This window comes from Penicillium nucicola, assembly GCF_028828085.1.
Source record: "Penicillium nucicola strain IBT 29836 chromosome Unknown utg000011l, whole genome shotgun sequence".
Taxonomy (NCBI): Eukaryota; Fungi; Ascomycota; class Eurotiomycetes; order Eurotiales; family Aspergillaceae; genus Penicillium; species Penicillium nucicola.
Window position 1 is genome coordinate 279,366 of NW_026643135.1, and position 18,476 is coordinate 297,841.

At 50.2% G+C, this 18,476-nt stretch overlaps 5 protein-coding genes across 5 annotated transcripts; 2 read left to right on the forward strand and 3 right to left on the reverse strand.

Moving 5' to 3' along the window:
- Window positions 1–1,494: 1,494 nt before the first annotated feature.
- On the forward strand, window positions 1,495–2,349 carry N7511_011202 (uncharacterized protein; the record flags this gene model as incomplete). Its single annotated transcript, XM_057133579.1, has 1 exon — window positions 1,495–2,349. The coding sequence occupies one exon, from the start codon at window positions 1,495–1,497 to the stop codon at window positions 2,347–2,349; it is 855 nt and encodes a 284-aa protein (XP_056978867.1).
- A 364-nt stretch (window positions 2,350–2,713) lies between these two features.
- Window positions 2,714–4,524, forward strand: N7511_011203 (nucleobase cation symporter-1 family protein; the record flags this gene model as incomplete). The annotated part of the gene is made up of 3 exons (XM_057133580.1): window positions 2,714–2,870; window positions 2,933–3,573; window positions 3,637–4,524. The coding sequence occupies 3 exons, from the start codon at window positions 2,714–2,716 to the stop codon at window positions 4,522–4,524; spliced, it is 1,686 nt and encodes a 561-aa protein (XP_056978868.1).
- Window positions 4,525–5,002: 478 nt separating this feature from the next.
- On the reverse strand, window positions 5,003–6,134 carry N7511_011204 (IPI1/TEX10 family protein; the record flags this gene model as incomplete). Its single annotated transcript, XM_057133581.1, has 3 exons — window positions 5,003–5,916; window positions 5,967–6,039; window positions 6,087–6,134. The coding sequence occupies 3 exons, from the start codon at window positions 6,132–6,134 to the stop codon at window positions 5,003–5,005; spliced, it is 1,035 nt and encodes a 344-aa protein (XP_056978869.1).
- Window positions 6,135–8,457: 2,323 nt separating this feature from the next.
- Window positions 8,458–10,994, reverse strand: N7511_011205 (uncharacterized protein; the record flags this gene model as incomplete). Its single annotated transcript, XM_057133582.1, has 2 exons — window positions 8,458–10,663; window positions 10,717–10,994. 2 exons carry the CDS (start codon window positions 10,992–10,994, stop codon window positions 8,458–8,460), a joined length of 2,484 nt encoding a protein of 827 aa, XP_056978870.1.
- A 4,056-nt stretch (window positions 10,995–15,050) lies between these two features.
- N7511_011206 (putative C6 finger domain protein) lies at window positions 15,051–16,335 on the reverse strand (the record flags this gene model as incomplete). Its single annotated transcript, XM_057133583.1, has 3 exons — window positions 15,051–15,679; window positions 15,759–16,097; window positions 16,221–16,335. 3 exons carry the CDS (start codon window positions 16,333–16,335, stop codon window positions 15,051–15,053), a joined length of 1,083 nt encoding a protein of 360 aa, XP_056978871.1.
- Between the last annotated feature and the right edge of the window lie 2,141 nt (window positions 16,336–18,476).

The window sequence follows — 18,476 nt, forward strand, 5'->3', positions numbered from 1 at the left end:
CTTGCAATATTTTACGCAATATTTTAGCGGATCTTTCTCTTTTCTATTTCCTTTGTGTGAGGTCAAAAAAAAAAGAAAAGTCCGTCGTTTTTTTTTTGTTTCCAGCGAGGCGAACCTGAAGTGTTCCTGTACATACCCCCTATTTTCTTGGGCACTCGGTTCGCAGGGCTTGGGCGTTTAATTTCCCGGCCAAGTGTACGATGAGGTGATGACTGGCGCGTCTTTACTTGCATCGTGCAACTTCTCTCACTTTTTACCCTATTTTCTATTATACGAGGTTGCGTACGGAGTGGTCGGCTTGGGATGGTTATGGTCTTTTGTGATTTCTGGGAGCGGGCGTCTCCTGCTGTATAACTCTCTATCTAGGGGATGGTATGTATGCCATACCCGGGGGTTGTTTTTTGCCCTCGGATAGGACAGCCAAATCAATACAGCTTCAAACAGCGATATCGGTGCCGTGGTAGACCTCGTAAACGCCAATAGGCAGCCGTCTGACCCAGTGACTCATTCGGGTTCTCCACTTGGACTTTTGCAGAGGCTGTGGCTCGGTCCTGGCTATCTTTGTCTAGACTATGTATAGAAATCGATGTGGGTTTCATGTATGACATGGTCGGCCTGTGTGATTTGTGTGACTTGGGTTCGTTAGTCCCGAGTCTTGGGCGAGGTTGCTTCCCAACACGGCTTGTGCGTATAGATCTACCAGGGCTATGTTGAATCTCTTTAGCAGGAGTATAATCCAACTCGCATTCAGGTTGGAATGGCTTTGTGAACACTTCTCAAGTCTTTGCAAGTGCAAGACACTTGACACTTGACACAGACTTGAAAATAACCCTATGGATGCCTGAATGCGAGATGTTTCGTGAAATTTCCACCGAGCTGCCTGTGGCTTGGTGTTCAACCCCTCCAACCCAGACTTGTTATGGAAATATTTGGATCATAGAAAAAAGGACACTACACTACTGAACTTCATCTTATGAGTATGAGAGTGAGCTTGAATCCCCCATGGCTTAAGTCTTCTTTATCGAATGTCCGCAAAGAATGCCAACCAAATGCCACAACACATGCGATAGTATGCAGCCTTGAGCGATACCACTGTCCAAAATGATACATGCTACATCAGGTATGACAAAATATCAGTTGGCCGCTCAAAACTCATCTCGAGGCCTCATGTGACTTTGGAATGGTATGTAGGGGGTCCATTCAACGTCGTATGATAATGGTCCTGCTGCAGTATATGCAACCCACCGAGCTCACAGACTCAAACCCACAGCAACCACAGAAACACACCCTCGACCAACGTATGATCCCTGGAACGACCCTTTCCGTGCGGGTTTGCATAGTTCTGGATCAGGTGATCCGATCAGATTAGATCGCATCAGCTGATAGTCTCCGCTCTCCGCACTCTGCCCCGTTTGTCAACTCTTCTGCTCTCTTCTTTTCTCGGAAGATCTTTGCTTTGATGCTCACACAGTGATCTGGACCCAAACATCTGCTATGATGGTTTCCAGTGTGGCTGCTTTGCTCACCGGCGTTCTCGCCTTCACCTCCCCCCTCACGGCCAACGGCTTTGTCCTCCCCACCTCCGACACCCTCCAGGCTTTCCTGGGACAAGCCGAGAACTTGATCCCAAATCTCCCTGTGGTGCCTACTGAAGATGAAGGTATCCAAGCCCGTCCATCATGGTTCATGTCGACTTTGATGGCCCGTCGCCTTCTCGCCTTGGCTCCCTCTGGCGTCATCACCACCAACTTTCCCCACTCGATCCCTCCCTCCGCCCATGCTCCCTCCGATCTTGCTGGTCAGTCTATTGGGCTTCGAGAGTATATAGCCGACTGTGCAGGCTCTTTGCCCTCTGATTTGTCCCACGACGACAACGGTGATCCGACGGTCCTTGGACTTCGTATTGGAACCACATTCAGGAATATCGCCGCGGGATCCAACCTCAGTCTTCAGCTTGACTGGTGGGATCATCTTGATGAGGCCGGCCCCGTTTATCCTGGTCTGCCCTTGAGTCCGGCTGCTCTGCCCCGCGTCACCCTCTTTGGGTATTTGGATACTCTTCCAGCCCCCCTTCCCGATGACGCCGCGGCAGCCCTTGAAAGATGTTTCTTGGAGCCTCATCCCGATGCTAAGGTTTGGCTTCCGGGTGCTTCCTACTCGCCGCACGCGAGTTTCTGGGCGCGGTTGGTGGTGACCCATGTCTACTGGATCGGGGGATTTGGGGATGTGCAGCAGATTGGCTGGATGAATGTTACCGAGTGGAAGGGCATCCGACCCCACAACAGCGTAGAGGGCGTAGGTGACGGTCGAGGCTGGCAAGATGTACGATTACCGGGAGAGAAGCACTAAGACTGGCGATTGAGAGATTGAGACCCTGCCTGGCATTGTACACAATATCGGTTATCACCAGAATAGCATGGAAATAGCTCCCAGACTGCATACAAACCCCCCTAACCAACGCCCATAGCTCTCAGGGTCTCTAAGCGAAGATATCCCCAGCCTCTTCTCATTCGTCGGTCTTATCATTAAGCTTATCATGTTAATCAGCCTTATCAAGCGTACTTTCTGCCCTTGTCGGGGGTGTCCGGGGTTCGCAGGAGTATAAAGGACGCCATCGGTTGCTTGCATTTGGTTGATTGCCACCTTAGTTCTTTCCCCCCTGATCTGTAGAGATCTATAGAGATCCATAGATTCAGAGAGGTCTATAGACATCATGAAGTTCAACATGCGCCTCCCCAAACCTTCGAGACCCCATCTGAGGGTCTCACAGACCGAGTCTGCATTTGCTACCGGCAATGCGCGATGGACCAATCGCGACTTGGATCCAATTCCGAGAGATCAGCGCAAATGGGGAGTTGCCAGTCTGATCGGTATTGACGCCCTTGCTGCATCGTCCCGACTCCGGCCATGGCTAACCAGGTCTTCCATATAGCATATTGGATCTCAGACTCTTTCAATGCGGCGTCATGGCAATTTGCAAGTAGTATGATCGCCGTCGGCCTCAGCTACCGGGAAGCGTTGGGGATTGTCGCCTTGTCCTTCTTTATTATGTCCTTCGTGATCGCCGCCAACGGTGCGGTTGGGTCCATCTACCATACCCCATTCCCGGTCATTGCTCGTGCCAGCTGGGGCTTCTGGGGCTCATATATTGCGATCATCTCCCGGGTCATTCTGGCTATCTTCTGGTTTGCCATCCAGAATGTCAATGGCGGAAATGCGGTGCGAGTGATGATCGGTGCGATCTGGCCGAGTTACTTGGATCTTCCAAACGACATCCCAGAATCGCAGGGCATCACCACAAACGGCATGGTTGCGTTCTTCCTCTTCTGGTTGGTTCAGATTCCGTTCCTGTTAATGCATCCAAACAAGTTGCGCTGGCTGTTTACGATCAAGTCGGTGCTCGTTCCGATTGCCTGGATTGCCATTCTGATCTGGGCATTCGTTGCTGAAAAGGGTGGTGGTGTGGTCTTCACAAAGCATAGCGCCTCGGTTTCTGGATCAAAGTATAGCTGGTTATTCTTGGCCAATATGACCTCGGTGTTGGGGAACTATGCCACGCTGAGCGTCAACCAGGTGAGCTTAACATGACCTCCTGCCAATGTTAGAACTATAGACCGACTGACAATCTCTCTATAGTCCGACTTCTCTCGTTATTCTCGCGTCAGTCACAAGTGGCAGCTCCTCTATATTCCTATGCTGCCGATCGTATTCACCTTCATCGCCTTCATCGGAATTGCTGCATCGTCTGCCGGCCAAACCCACTATAACCTCGACTCTATTCCCTGGGATCCAACGGTGCTGATGAGTTACTGGCCTAATCGCGCCTGTCGATTCTTCGGTGCATTCTCATTCGCACTGGCATCGCTCGGAGTCAATATCTCTGCCAACTCTCTTTCCGCGGCTAATGACTTCACCGCACTCTTACCGAAGTATATCAACATCCGACGCGGACAGATTCTCTGCGCCCTCTTGTCCTGGTGCCTTGTTCCTTGGAAAATCCTCGAGTCCGCAGGCAACTTCCTGACTTTCATGTCCGCCTATGCTATCTTCCTCGGCCCCATTGCTTCTATCATGCTATTCGATTTCTGGGTGATCAACCGCCGTCGATATGATTGTCTTGCTTTATACCAGCCTGGGAATCCAATTTACCGATATACCTTCTCTATCGCGGGCAAGAGCATCTCTGGATTCAATTGGCGAGCTGTCGTGGCATTCTTGGTCGGTGTTGCGCCCAGTATTCCGGGTTTGATCAACGCAGTCAATGCTCATATTGATGTCGGAGTCGGTGAACATCCCTATGAGTTTGGATGGCTTCTAGGCTTTGTTGCCACAACTATTGTCTATGTAGGCCTCTCATGGCTCTTCCCTGCCCGTGAAGCTCAGATTGATCGCGCTATTTTACCTGACGAGATCTACGATGAGAGAGGCATAGTGGTGGAAGGGGTGGAAACAGATGAATTCGATAGGAAAGAGGCAGTTCCGAACGCACATGAGAAGCTAATGGACGTGGAACAGGCTGCATAGCCGTGGTACATTAATTCTATGTGAACTCACTCCAAGGCGAATACGGGAATGCAACAAGGCCCCTATTTGAGTATCTTGAATATGAAATATATTTGGTCATTTGCATTTGCAATGGTTTTGCTTCAGGAAGAGCAAGCTTTTATGGTATCACTGTAATCGGACCAATCTATCAGGTTTCATCGGAGTTTCGATGACTGTATTGATATGCATGTGTTGCCCGAGCTGCCTCAAGTATCAAACCCAAGGGCCGTGGCGACGGAATACGCCGATGCGTTCTGTGCGCCGTAATTGTGGCTGCGAAGGACTGCTCTAGAATGGGAAATACCATGCGGTATCAACGCCAAATCGGCCAAATCGGAACCAAGCCGAGAGAGCTCTCGGTCCCCTGAGCCAAACTTTGAGCGAAAAGGCCTTCGATCATGCCGTTTCAAGTGGATGAAGTTGCTTTTGCCACGTGAAATCCGGTTGGAATTTTCTTTCATGGCCCTGGTCCGTATGCAATGGCTTCTTTCAATACCTTGGTAACGCTAGATGATGCACGACCCATCTCGCCACCCTCCTCTCTGGCGCCCTTGAGTCCGCGCTCCATTGCCGAATGGAACCGGGCGGAGAAGACGCGATATCGGTCCTCACGTGTTTCGTACATCTCGCCTTCCTCATCACGTGGCTGACCAAACAGGTTCAAATACGCATAAGGAGCGGATGAGTCTGAAATGATGTGGTGAGCTGTCTGGCAAAGGGGAAAGGGCCATGCAGAGCTATCCTCGTTGCCGAGCATGTCACTATCGGTATTGCCGGATGAGGGCTTTCCAATACCCGCATCTAAAAAGTCTGCTAGAGCCCCAAGCACTTTGACCATGGGTCTACCCTGGCTTCCAGACTTTCCAAATGAAGCCCGGTTCGATGACCAACGGGAGGACTCCTCCGTATGCCAGCCTAGCACAGACAGGAAGCAATTGAGTGTCTTGATCCAGCCTCCGGCGCAGGACACTGTTTGTTCTCCGGCCGCTTCCACGAGCCAGGACAAAATCTCCACGGCAGAGACACGAATGTCAGCTGCCAGATGGGTCATACCTGCGCGAACATATGGGAGAAGTTGTGCGACATGATCCTCCACATCCCCTTGCGGCAGTGTCTTCAATAGCTTCAGAAGTTGCGTCCGAACACTGGTCGTTCCATCGAGAATGAGGGGAAGCAAAGAGGGTAGAATGACGCTGACCGGTTGTGGGAGCGGTGAATCCACGGGCCGAGAGGCAATTGTAGTTGTCAAATATGCGAGCGAGTCACGGCGCTGGCTGTCGGATTTAGCGGAGAGGAGAGAGAGATTATGCGTGAATTGGGTATTTGAAGAGGGGGCGGCAAGGTGGAGGGATTGTTGAGTGAGAACAATTGCTGCAGATGGTTAGTCAAAGGATTTCCCATTGGCAAGTAGGACCACATACCCTTTGATCGGAAACTTGTGTCTGTGTAGTTTTCGGGCTTCGCTTTCGTCTTGCCAACCTTGAGTTTGGGTTTCTGCGGAGGTTAGCAAAACTATGATAACAAGGGTCGCCTGGTCTCACCTGGAAGTCCTTTTGCTTCTCCTTCTTTCTTTTAGCGCTGGAACCCATGGCTGTGTCTGTTGAGTGAAGTGGAACGCCGTCGATGCTTTTTTTGCTGCGGCTATCGCACGTGATTTATCTATTGGTGCCCCAGGCATGAAACTGCCTAAAAGGGAAGTATATTGACAGCCCGCATAGATATTTCCACTTTTCTATGACGTTCGTGCTGAACAGAGGGCGGATGAGATACAAAATACAAGATTCAGCAGTGGCCGATAGCAAGCCCGTCAGATGAATAGGATCTAAGTTCAACACTTAGATTAAGGCCCAGCGCGCTAATGCACTCGTTGTTGGACAGGTGAAAGAAAGTCGGGAGTAACTTACATCATTCAACAGGTCCAAGACAGAGTTCTTTGTGACTGGCTGTAGTCATTTCTGGCCTCTTTCTCAGCTCTGATTTTCCCAAACAATCTCTTGGTCTGCTTGCACGATAAGAGGAGACCGAAATCCTGAGCCCGTTTACTCCCCAAGCCTAAAGCTGCTATCAATTCCTCGGAGTAAGCCTCACTAGCAAATTGCTCACTAAAAAGCATGTGTTTCTCGCAAACTCACATCTGTAACAGCCCTCTTGCCCCTATATCTCCACTCACGGAGAGCCAAGTCGCATATGACACTTATTGCGCTATGTTCAAAGAGATTTTACAGTCCTGTGCTGACCACATCAGATATGAGAAAGTGAATCAATATAGGAGCATCACCAACCTTCTAGCCCAGCTCCCTTCTATGCTACGATATATCGAGAAGCTTGGGGTAGAGATGTCTTCACAAAGCCCGCTCTGCCCCCGTGTCGCTGAAAAGCCACAGTTTTTCTTCAAGGTTGAGTTTCAGAAAAACATCCAGGAGATCTCGACTGCTCTGGTTCAAGTAAACGAGATCCTTGATTCGTGTTTGGACGAGATGACTGTCGATTTGCTGGATGATATTGAACGATCTCTGTTCTTCTAGGGCTTCTTTACTCTAAATTATGGTAGGTTATCTATAGAAAATGTATGAATCAGTCAGACCCTCGACCATAGCATCACTCAAATTGAGTACATCGATGTCTCTAGCGTAGTCAAGTAGAACGTCATTTATCTCCATCTTATGATACTCGGAGCTCTTGTTCCAACTTCTGATATGTGAGAACTTGCCTTATCTTATACTGGCATCAGCCTCAACTTCGGAACTAAGCGGGATGGCAGCCCACATCATTCTGATGAACTCCTTCGTTGCCTCAAACACCATGGTCATAACTATGATATTCCGAAGATTGTGATATCGATCAACGAGGTATATGCGCATCAATCTGGCTAGAATGGCAGTAACGTAGTTTCTTCTTCTTGGGTTGCAGAATCGCTGACATTCTGTGGTCTACAGGGTGATATCGCGAACACAGATGGTCAGCCTCACGTCTATTTATCTTGCGGGAGTCCATTGACACAAAGTAGGGGCCTCGGAGCAACTCATTACACAGTTAAATTTTACAAACAGGGCGGCTGGTTGGGTCCAGGGGTCTGCTAGCCATGCACGCGAGAAGATTGCCCATCAGCTGCTACCAGGTATGCCCACGAGGTGGAGAACAGTCTGTCTTGAAGCTAGCTAAATGACGATGTATCTCACAGGCGAGACAATGACCACATCTCGTCGTTTGTCAGATACTCCGAGAGAGGTGCCTGACCATGGGATCGAGAAGAACAAGACTATACTGCAATCTGCACAAGAGACTGTCGCTGAAGCTCTCGGAGGAGGCTCGCGTGGTGCCGATTAACTAAAACTGACTGGAATCTCGATATTTTCGCAAAGAGGCTGAGGTATAGGTGCCTTGAGAAAACCACTGCCTGGCTGGCCTAGAAAACTTAAGGCGACCGTAACAACAAAGAGAGAAATCGAGGAAAATCATAATCATATTGAATCCAGGTCTAAAAAAATATCTCACAATAATAACAAGACCCATTAATCGAAGCCTGCTCAGCAGCGCAAGAAAACCAGGAATAAATAACAAAAAAAACAGAGACGAGAGAGATGCGCACTTCTGTCGGCTCCGAGCTGCAAATCGACAAAAACCAAAGAAAAAGACAAAATTCAGTAGAAAGAGACAAAAAGAACAGTAAAAAAGGAAAAAGGCAGCTCGGGTTCCGCACAGACGCGATTGTATCAATCAAATCATCAAGAAGCACACGTAACATAAGATGATCAGGAAAGGCATGAGAGAGTATAGAGAGAACCACGCAAAGACGACCGCCGGGGACATTAGTCGTGTCATACGTGAGATTAGGGGAGTGGGGGGAAGGCAAACCCGTCCCTCATCGGGTGAATTGGAGGGAAAAAAGGAAAAGAACAGGTAGTGCGCCGACTACAAACTCATTGTCAGCCACTCCCACTCTTGACTTGCGCCCTGCCCACCAGCAATACTGTGGTTGGCCGGGTTGGCAGCGGCAGGGGCCATCGCAGGGGCCAAGGGTACGACCTTGGATCGACTGGCGGGAGCAGTCGACTTGGGACTCTCTTCTGCATCAGGTTCCGACCCGGTCGGTGCCTTTTCAAGTCGGCGTTGCCGTCTGGGAGCCACCTGCACGCCAGCACGGGCTTGAGCCACCCCAGCAGGAGGGCCAGACTTGGGTGGGGCAGCGGCAATAGGCACAACACCAGGCTTCCCAATTCCACTAGACCCGGAAATCGAGGGTGGCGATTCGGAGGCGTTGATGCGCGATGAGATTGATGAAGATGGAACATGCTGGATAGAGTTCTTGCGTGAAGACTTCTTCGACGATCGAGAAGTTCCAACGGCCAGAGTGTTGGCACTGCTGCGGTTGCGCTTTTTGATAACATCAGTTTTGAGCGAGAGTGGCCGCACCACGCCATGAAGTTTCAAGAATAAGCCACAGGCATTGCAAAGCGGCTGACCCTCGGGGTTGCGTCTCCACAGAGGAGTGGTCTGGGTGAAACAGTTGGTGCAGGTGGTTGGCCCGGCATTGGGATCGCCGTTTTTTGACCCACCAGGACTGGCCGGTCGCGATGGTACTGCACTGCTAAGTCCAGACTCCGGAGGGGTATTGGGGGAGGGGTGGTTTGTCGGAGGACCGCTGGCCGAGCCGTTCAAGCTTTGACGGAGCAGGGCAGCAGCGTTGGGAGTTGACGCAGTCCGCGGGACCTTGCCATAACGACGAGGATCCTGGTCTCGATTGCGCACATCGCTCACTGAAGCGGCAGAACCATGCCCACGTCCAAGGCTTCCCTGATGCCACTCGGGAGGCCCATCAATCATATCGGTGGAGCCAATCGTGACATGCTTACGGTGCTGAGCCGTGAAACCTGGCAGGGACTGGACCGATCCAGGGAATCCTCCATCCCACTGGAGACCACCGTTCATATCACTAGACTCATCCATCGAGGCAAAGTCATTAGGCATAGCAATGCCCCCACGTTCAAAGTTACCATCATCGTCCTCATTGTCTGAATCTCCACCAAAGGTAAACATGCTAGTGGTGGGCGCGGTCGTAGAATACTCGCCGGATCCAAGCACTTGCGATGGATTGACATGCTGCGGCTGCGGCACGGAAAATCCAGACACGTGCGATGGAGCGGAGGGTCCAGTAGCTGCGCTGCCTGGCTGCGACTCGCCATTGGACACATTATACATATAGCGAGGCTGCAATGACGCCGATAAGTTGGACGATCGCTGTTGAAGATAGTTGGGGATGCGGCGCTGGTTGTGGGATTCGGCCGAGGGTGCATCCGAGAAGAACATCGACTGCTCCCCTTCATAAATCGGCTGTGGGGTTGACACAGTGGACTGGTAACCAGAAGGCGGAGGAGAGAAGAATTCGGTCGAGTTGAGAGAGGAGGCAAGCGGTGTTTGAGCATACAAGTTCGAGAACGGGTTGCCTGAGGTCATGGGGGAATCTGAAGGCGAGAATGTAAAGTGCTGTTGATAGGGACCGGCGGAGTTCATCCCATGTTCTTCGCCAATGCCAAAGGTATCCAGCCCGTAGGGAAGGCCAGAGGGCGTATGCTGGTGCCTGCGCGAGCTCAGTGACCCATTACTAGGAACGGCGAATTGGGTGGGATGGTCGAGCGAGTAATCGGGAAGCGCGGCTGACAGTTCCGAGTGCTGCGACATCATGGCATTGGACACTGGAGGAACATGGGGAGATGCTTCCGCAGGGCGCTTTCGGGTGGGTGCCGATAGACCATTGAAGAACTGGCGCTCGTCGACGCTTGTCTTGCGGACCCGTCGGGGGACATAGCCAAACTCGGAGTTGGTTCGTTGCTCCTGGGGAGGGTGGGGGAACGAGGCGGCGACCGATGGGTCCATCATGGCATGATCCTTGCGAGATTTGATAGGAATGCCTGTGGGCGTCGCGGTAAAGTTTCGATCGGCATGCGGGTGGGAGGATTGTTCGGGGGAGTCGAAGGGAATTATGAAGTCATCCAGATTCATCGGATCTGGGGTTGCATCGAGGTTCATGGCATGCGACGGGTTCGAATCCGCAGTAGATCCTCGATCGGACAAGCGCATCTGCGCGATGCCGCTCGGAGTCGGGCTATCGATCTCTCCACTGTGCCGAGAAGAGTCAGTCTTGTCTCGTCGAAAGTCGGAGGAATTGCTTACCGAGCCAGTTGCTCTCGCTCCTTGCGCTTCAGATTCATGGCCATCATCCGCCACGTGAGGTTCTCCATGCGCTCTGCGTTGGGTAATTGGGATTTCGTGCGGGTGTAGAGTTTCCAAATCTGGGCCGCCAGTGGATCCTTCTTTTGCATTTCATCGGGGCTGTCGCCTCGGCCGTTGGTCCATTCGGGAAAGATGGAGTCCCCAAGGACACCATCGTTCACATTCGACGAGTTGGACGGACTAAATGGTGAGTCGAAAGAGAAATCATCGGACATCATGTGAGAGTCCTCAAATCCCGGAAAAGCCATGGGTTGGGATGGGCGGGCTCCTCCGTGCCCACCATGTATCCCCTCCATAATCGATGGAGAGGAAGAGAGAGGGAGGGGGGGGGCGAAACGGTTTGAATAAATGCGGCGGGGAGGGGATGGTCCAGAGGTGGGTTGAATTGAAATTCCCCCGTACCCGCCGTAAACGAGACCCTTGCCGGAAGTTGATCGGATGCAGCCAAGCGACACGATTGGCGTCAGCCAACAACCGGGGTTAGGTTATAGTATCAAGTTTTAACATGCAAAGACAAGGGGGTCGTGGAGGGGGGGGCTAGACCCTCCAGACGCTCATGCCCAGAGGATAAATAGAGGAATAGGAAGGGGCCTCGTGAATGAGGCGAAGTGATGGAGAAGAAGAAGAGGAATTGGAGATTGGAAGTTCAGTGTGGGCGACGGAAACGGATGACTACACACGGGCCTCGGAGGGGGGAAGAGTACTCGTCCGATATACTTCAATTCTATGAGGTATAGACACCAGTGGGATGTAGAATCAGGAAAATAGAAAAAATAGAATGAAGAGAGAGAAAGAGAGAGAGGAATGGATAATAGGTGATAGGTGATAGGTTATAGGGTTGAGGAGATCTAGGATATATGGAGATGGAGATGGATATGATGTCTAAATGTCTAAACTCGTAAATACCAGACCTAGTATTACCATCGTATGGCGAAGGACCGATTTACGGACATGAATCATGCGCGCCACTCCCGTCTGCTAAATAGTTGATTACTGTTCTCTCTGTCGTGCGTCTGGGGGGATTCCTCCACGAATCAGCCGTGCTGGTTGCCTTTGGGGGCCTACTGTTCGGTTTTGCCTGGGTCTAGAAGGTCCCGAGTCAGCTCGTTACGAAGAACCAGGTGCAAAGTACGGAGTACAACTGGTGACTCTATCGGCCCGAGTGTTATTTCATGCTAGACTCCAAAATTTCCTGTCCTGGCCCCGGCGCTCTGAGAGTCGGGACTGGTCGAAACGCAGGTACACTCTATCGTCCACGGTTGGAGAGACGGACATAAGCTCGGGATTGGCACTCGCAGAGATATCATATACTTTAGCGTCTCCGGAGCATGTCCAGATGAAGGGCCAAGTGGGGACTGTTCGTTGCTGGTGGAGACGATGATATAGAGAGAGTGTGTGTGCGCGCGCGCGGTGGTGGTCCTCTCTGAGTTGGGGACCGTTGACAGAAGCACCAGAGGACCTCCAAAATTGCCACTATGCTGGAATGCTCTTCCATGTCACTCTACTTGCCCCCAATACACCAACACGCCCCGAAAGTACAATCAGATGAGGCATTGGAAGTATAGACAAGTCCATGCACTGAGGCGGGGCGGAGGGCCACGGATGGAGCCCGAGAGATAAGCAACGTTCTACTGTTTGGTTCTTTTTCGTCCTCTTTTTTTCTTCTTTGTTTTGTTTTGATTTCCCTCTGCAATTGGAGTGGTTTTTTTTTTTTTTTTGGACTTTTCTTTTCCTCTAGATTGCCATTGTTTGTGAGAGCATGACGGACTCCATCATTCCGATCAGGGCCCTGGCAAGTCGAAAGGCGACCAGGACCGGAGTGAAGACTCACCGAAAAGGCTGAAGAGATCCCGTTCTTACCCGACCGCGGTATCACCGCGGTATCAGGCAAAAATACGGCAGACCTGGTCACGGCGTTTCCTCCAATTTAGCCAACACTGCATCGCGGGGGTTTAATATCTCCCTCGCCACCAAAGACCCGGTTATGGCCCCTGGTGGAGAGAGAGAATCAAATCCCATGCCGTAGTCCCCAGTAGTCCCCAGTAATTCCCCCCCCAGCACCCATGTCAAAAGGCAACCGAAGATAAGCCGTCAACGGTCATTGGCGTAATGCAACGTAGTCATTGATAAACTGCAGATCGGTGGACCTGCACCTTATCTTGTCCCCCAAACTCTCGCTTCAAATCTTATGAAATGTCTTCTCCTAAGGGATTAGGTCTCACCCGGATCATTCCGCTTGTGGCGTCACTGCGTAGCGTACTTTTGTTGACCTGTTGCCTCTCCCACTTAAGGGGGAGAGGGGGGGGGGAAAAACCACAGTGCTGGGGGTTTGGAGGGGGCATTTGTTTTTCTGGTCCTTTTTTTCCCGTGCGGTTTCTGCGGTTATGTGGAAATTCGCAAATCATAAGATGTCGATGGGGGCCCATATGAGGGCCATGAGGGCCCAGATGAGGGAGGATTGACCCGAGAGACAAGATGGCAGAGAAACCCACGACGGTCTTGCCCCAACTAACCAACACTGACTTGGTCTTTGGATGTTCTTGCTCAGAGGGTTAGGGAACGCACCGCTATATATACACCTCGAGGCTCCAGTTTGATAAGAAACTCCAGAACCAACTGGGACCAGCCAGCATATCGCGAGATAAGACCCCTGGAAACTTCATTGGACCTGCCACCGTCTACACCGCCATTGCAACTCTACTATCTCCAGATTTCAACCCCAGAGTTTGTGTTTTCCACCGGCTCTCCGGGTGATCCGCCCCATAGGCGGATCCCGTGGCGTCACCATGTCCGATCAGTGGACAATGAGCTTATCTTTTGCGTGATGGAGGAGATAGTTGAGCTGATGACTGATCGTGGACGAGTCAGTTGGTGGCCATGCGGATGCTCAGATTGGTTGACGCGCAGTTATCACCCAATTCCCCTCGGAGATATTCGAATCGGCTCTATCTACCCCCTATCAATTAGGAGTTGGGTATCTCCCGAGTATCGACAAACGAGAGATCGATGCTATCTCATATCTGTTTTCATCAGAACCGAATTTTCCTTCCTCTCCCTTCCTGCTCTTCCGCATCCTCCAAATTGCCGGCATACAGGATGTGCAGTACTGTAGTCCCCATGTCCCCTCCAGGTAGCCACGGTCATGGCCCAAGGTCCTCTTGCATGTGAGATATGAAAAGTCAAAGGATCATAGCGGGCGATCACCTCTCCCAGGGTTGACTTGGCTTGACCAATCCAACCTTGCATTTGCAGAATACAGTGCCGTACATGTATAGTATGTTGATTCGCAGTCATGGCCTGCAATCGGTCATTGGTGACCACGCAAGGGTGCATCTCATATATACACAGCATCACCACAGATGAGAACGGTATACATCACATGTACAAGCAGACCCGGGGCAATGGATATATATATATATACATAACAATACTTGGGATTACTACAATGACAGAATCACATGAAAGATGCAGGTTGTTGAATATTGTAGATGTATAACGTGCCTTCAAGTCAGTGCAAGAGATGGACCGAAATCGAGGCACGTGCCCCAACCGGAGCCTCAATTCGATCTCAGTCCCTAATCAATAATAGTCTTGATCTCCATCGAAACAACAGAAAACAAATCCAATCACGACCTTGTCCACTGTTCAAACCTGTTCCACCTTTTCTATACTAGTGAGACACTAAGAAGGAAATGCAAGCTATCAAGTCACGGAGTATATATGTATAGAAGTATGTGTCAATCGCGCAGCAAAAGGGGGAATAGAAAAGAAAACAAAGTCTATAGGATAACCCAAAACAAAACCTTTCAAACATGTATAGAGAAATCCGCTCCCCCCGAATACCACCAGTTTGAAAAAGATGCCCCCCCAAATGAAAACCAGGTCGAAAATGCCCTCAACACGCAGCATGACAATCAGAGCCTTTGACAACACCACCAAGGCCAGAGAGAGAGAAAAAATGAAAATAAAGAGATAGAATCATGCGATGGGAAAAAAAAGGAAACAAAGAAGAAAAAGAAAAGAAAAAAAAAGACGAGAAATCACAGGAAATCCCACCCGAAAGCCCTTGCGCCCGCTAATGACTAGCTGCAAAGCAGACCCGCCGCGGTGTATGAGGCGATAAAGTCAAGTTGAAATGCCAATGGAAAAAATGGGAACGTATAGCTCCCTCAGGGTATTAGAAGTGAAACAAGCCGTCTAGGTGATGTGCGCGACAAAATCCGATCCCGAAGAGAAGTAATGGTGGAGCGTGACGAAGAGAAATTGAAAGAGTTTCATGAATTTGGAGAACGTCCTGGAGCTCCAGGATGTCCCATTGGAGGTGGATAAGGCTGTTGTGCCTCACCCGTGTACATGGGGTACGGCACCACGCCCATAGGAGGCATCGCACTCATATCCTGCCACTGGGGATAATTCATTCCCGGTGGATAGGAGACGGACCCGGGCGTCTGCATGTCGGAGTTGGGAGATCCTTGTGATCCCAATGCTCCCGGGGCTGATAGAGGTTGGGCGGGTGTTGTCATTCTCCGTTTCAACTCGGGGGGCATCTGGGAGTGATATTGATTGGGATAGGCGGTTCCCATTTCTTGTCCAGGATAGCTCATAGTTCTCGGAGGCGGTGGTGGTACCTGCCAGACGGTTCCATCGGGCTGCATAGCAAAGGACGGAGTTGGATTCATAGGCGTTTGATTTCCCATCGGAGAGGCGGCAGATATCGGCGAAGGTGGTGGTAGTCCCGAGGGCATGTTAGGATTCCACACATTGGGGGCCATAGTCATCATTTGACCTTTCCCTGCCAACGTATTCAACATGTGTGGGTCTGATATTGTCGTAAATTCATCCCATGAGACCCCTGCGTCCATAGTCGGGTGTCCAGCAAAGTCTCCGGGCCCCATAGGTCGATCTAATTCAAAATAGTCAGTTTACAACGTGGTCTAGCAATATTTCGAATGACGCCAATGGTGCATAGAGCGCAAACCGACCTGGTGTTAGACCCATTGGGTTAGTTGGAACCATGTTGACATTGTAAGGCGAAAGTTCCTGCGCGGATGAAGTATTCATGGGCATAGTTTGATATGGATAGAAGCTCTCGGCGGCATCCGAAACCAAGTTGGTCGGAGAAGATGAAATTGGAGTAGTGTTCGAGTGTTCCGTTGATGGTGTCTCCAATCTCGAGCTAGGGCGTGATTTCTTTTCGATTGGCGGTTGCTGGTCCACGGGGAAGAATTGACAGTCCTTTCGAAGTCGAATGCAGTTTTCACAGCGTCCTTCTGCATCATCTGGTGCTACCAGGCATCGAATCTTTCGTCGTCGACAATGTACTGTAGATGTATGAGCCTAAGTTGCTGTTTTGTATGTTCGCTATGCCACCCGGAACAGGGCTTCTCGTTCTTGATCGACATATCTGCGCACGACAGCAAGAGGAAGTATGGTTTGGTACTGACCACATGCGACAGATGTCCGATGATACCCCAATTTATTGCGCTTTTTATCGTTTGCGTCCATGGCGGCGCTTTGTGAAGTCGGTGTTGATGCCATTTCGTCGACAACTGCGGGCATCGCTCCCACAGACAAGATTCGGTTGTTATACCACTTGAAATCGCATCAATAGCCCCAGCGCAATGAAAGGGGTGCCTTGCGAGGAACCAGGCTAAAATTGCCTAGAGGGATGATCGAATGCGAATGCGACAATCCCCACCAGGCCATGCAGTCACCACAGAAAGAAGAGAGCCGAGGGATGTATTCGGAGGATGACGCTCTAACCCTCACACCTAGATCCGCAGGCGCTGATATTGCGCGTTTCAGAAAAGGGCAGTCGGAGAGGGGGGTTGTTTGGTGGTGTGTGTTAGGGCCCGCTGAGTCGTATGCCGGTCAAGTGTGTTGCAATAGAGTCAGGGTCGAGGATAAATTGCTTTCCAGGCCCTCAATATCCCCAGTTATTGCGAATTAATCAATGATAATTATAATTAGAGTGTTCATGGACGACAGGCCTTCAGACAGGGTTAGGGTCTAGAAGGTTATCGTGGTTCCAGTTTGAGATCGGGGAAGAAACAGACTAGGGGGAGACCAGTCAAAGGATAATAACCAAAAAGAGATTAGTAAAGAAAAAAAAAAAAAAAAGAAAATAAATAGGCAATTCAAAGGAGTGAATGAAGTGAACGGTGTGAAGGAAAGAAGAAAGCAGGTCGAGGATGTACTATAGTCTCAAGAGACAGAAGCTAATCGCGGGGTGAAACGCTCTCAAGGCCTGGTTTCGGGTTTTTCCCTTTTTTTTTTTTAAAAAAATAGAATTTTGTTAATTGATTTATTTATTTATTTCAGTATAAGTTATCCCACCGGACGTGGAACAAGGTGGCTCTGCATACTAAGACTAACTCGGATGTATCGACTTAAGCCCAAATCAACTGCAGGTCATTGTCAATGGACCACATTCGATGATCAGTTCAGGGGGCGCTTTCCTTGAACCGTCAACCTTAGATTGAACAGGTTGGATTGTAAGATGTCCAGTCGTTGGTCTATTTTCTATTTGTGTTCGGCTACTTGCGTTTTTGAGGGTTCCTGATCTACTATTTCTGATTTCCAGGTTTCTCTTCATCCATCCTGTCCTGGTCAGAGCCAGATGGATTTCCTAGGAACAAATCTTGATTAGGTAACTGTTCAACGCCCCTGATTGCGTACGATAGACCCAACTCATCAAATGAGGTCGAGGCAAGGAACCATGGTCTGGGAGCCCTGACACGGTGGGGAATGTGGATGTTGGATGGTGGCCGCTCATAGTGTACAAGTTGGGCCTAGGGCCAGGAGGGATACCTGTCAATCATTGATGAACTGGGGAATACTTCCTTCAAGTCCCGGCTAAGTGATTGGCGACGCGAGCTTAGGTCGGCACCTACAACCAATAAGCTCACTATTCCGAGGGTCCATTGTCCCAAACCCAACCTTCTGTCTGTGGTCATTTCAAAGGGTGATCCCGAGGAACCCTATGTTGCTTCTGGAAGGGGAAGATAGCTTGAGAATTATGCGCTGGCCTTCTGGGAGACTTGAACATGTACTGTACTGTAGCAATTTCGCTAATCCCACAACCAGACTGAAACGAACCACTGGTTGATTGGTTCTAAAAACAGATTCAGGGTCCACGGCTGATGTGTGTACTGTATCGGGTTTTACCCGAGGAAAAAACGTAGGAATCGGCCCTTTCCTTTCCTTTCTTTTTTTTTCCCTCTTCTTTGTGTTCACGACAGCGATATCTCGTGGAGTTTCCCTTGAAGATTTGCCCCTATTTTTTTCCCTCTGTGTAGCCGGTAGCTTAATCCTAATTTGGCTTCAATGAAATGACCACTGCCGCCACATTTACCCAGCGAACAAGAATTCTGCCCAGAAGATCCAATGGGCATGAGTTGGCTCACCAATGAGAAACGGGGAGACTTCTTAGTCAGGGATCCTACCACCGCGTTCCTTGGATGAAAAGCCTCTAGTAGGTCAATCAGGTCAATCTTAATATTAGAATTACTGTTTCGCTACCGTATTCAGCTTTGACGGAGTACGTGGCCCCTTGTGAAAGCCCTCCAAAGCCAATCTGCCTAGGACCGGTGAAAACCGATGACATAAATGCAGCTACACAGCCCTGGACTACACCCGAATAAGATATCAGTCCGAAAGCCTTAAGACACGCCCTACACAGTAAGAATCAGAAGCGATCT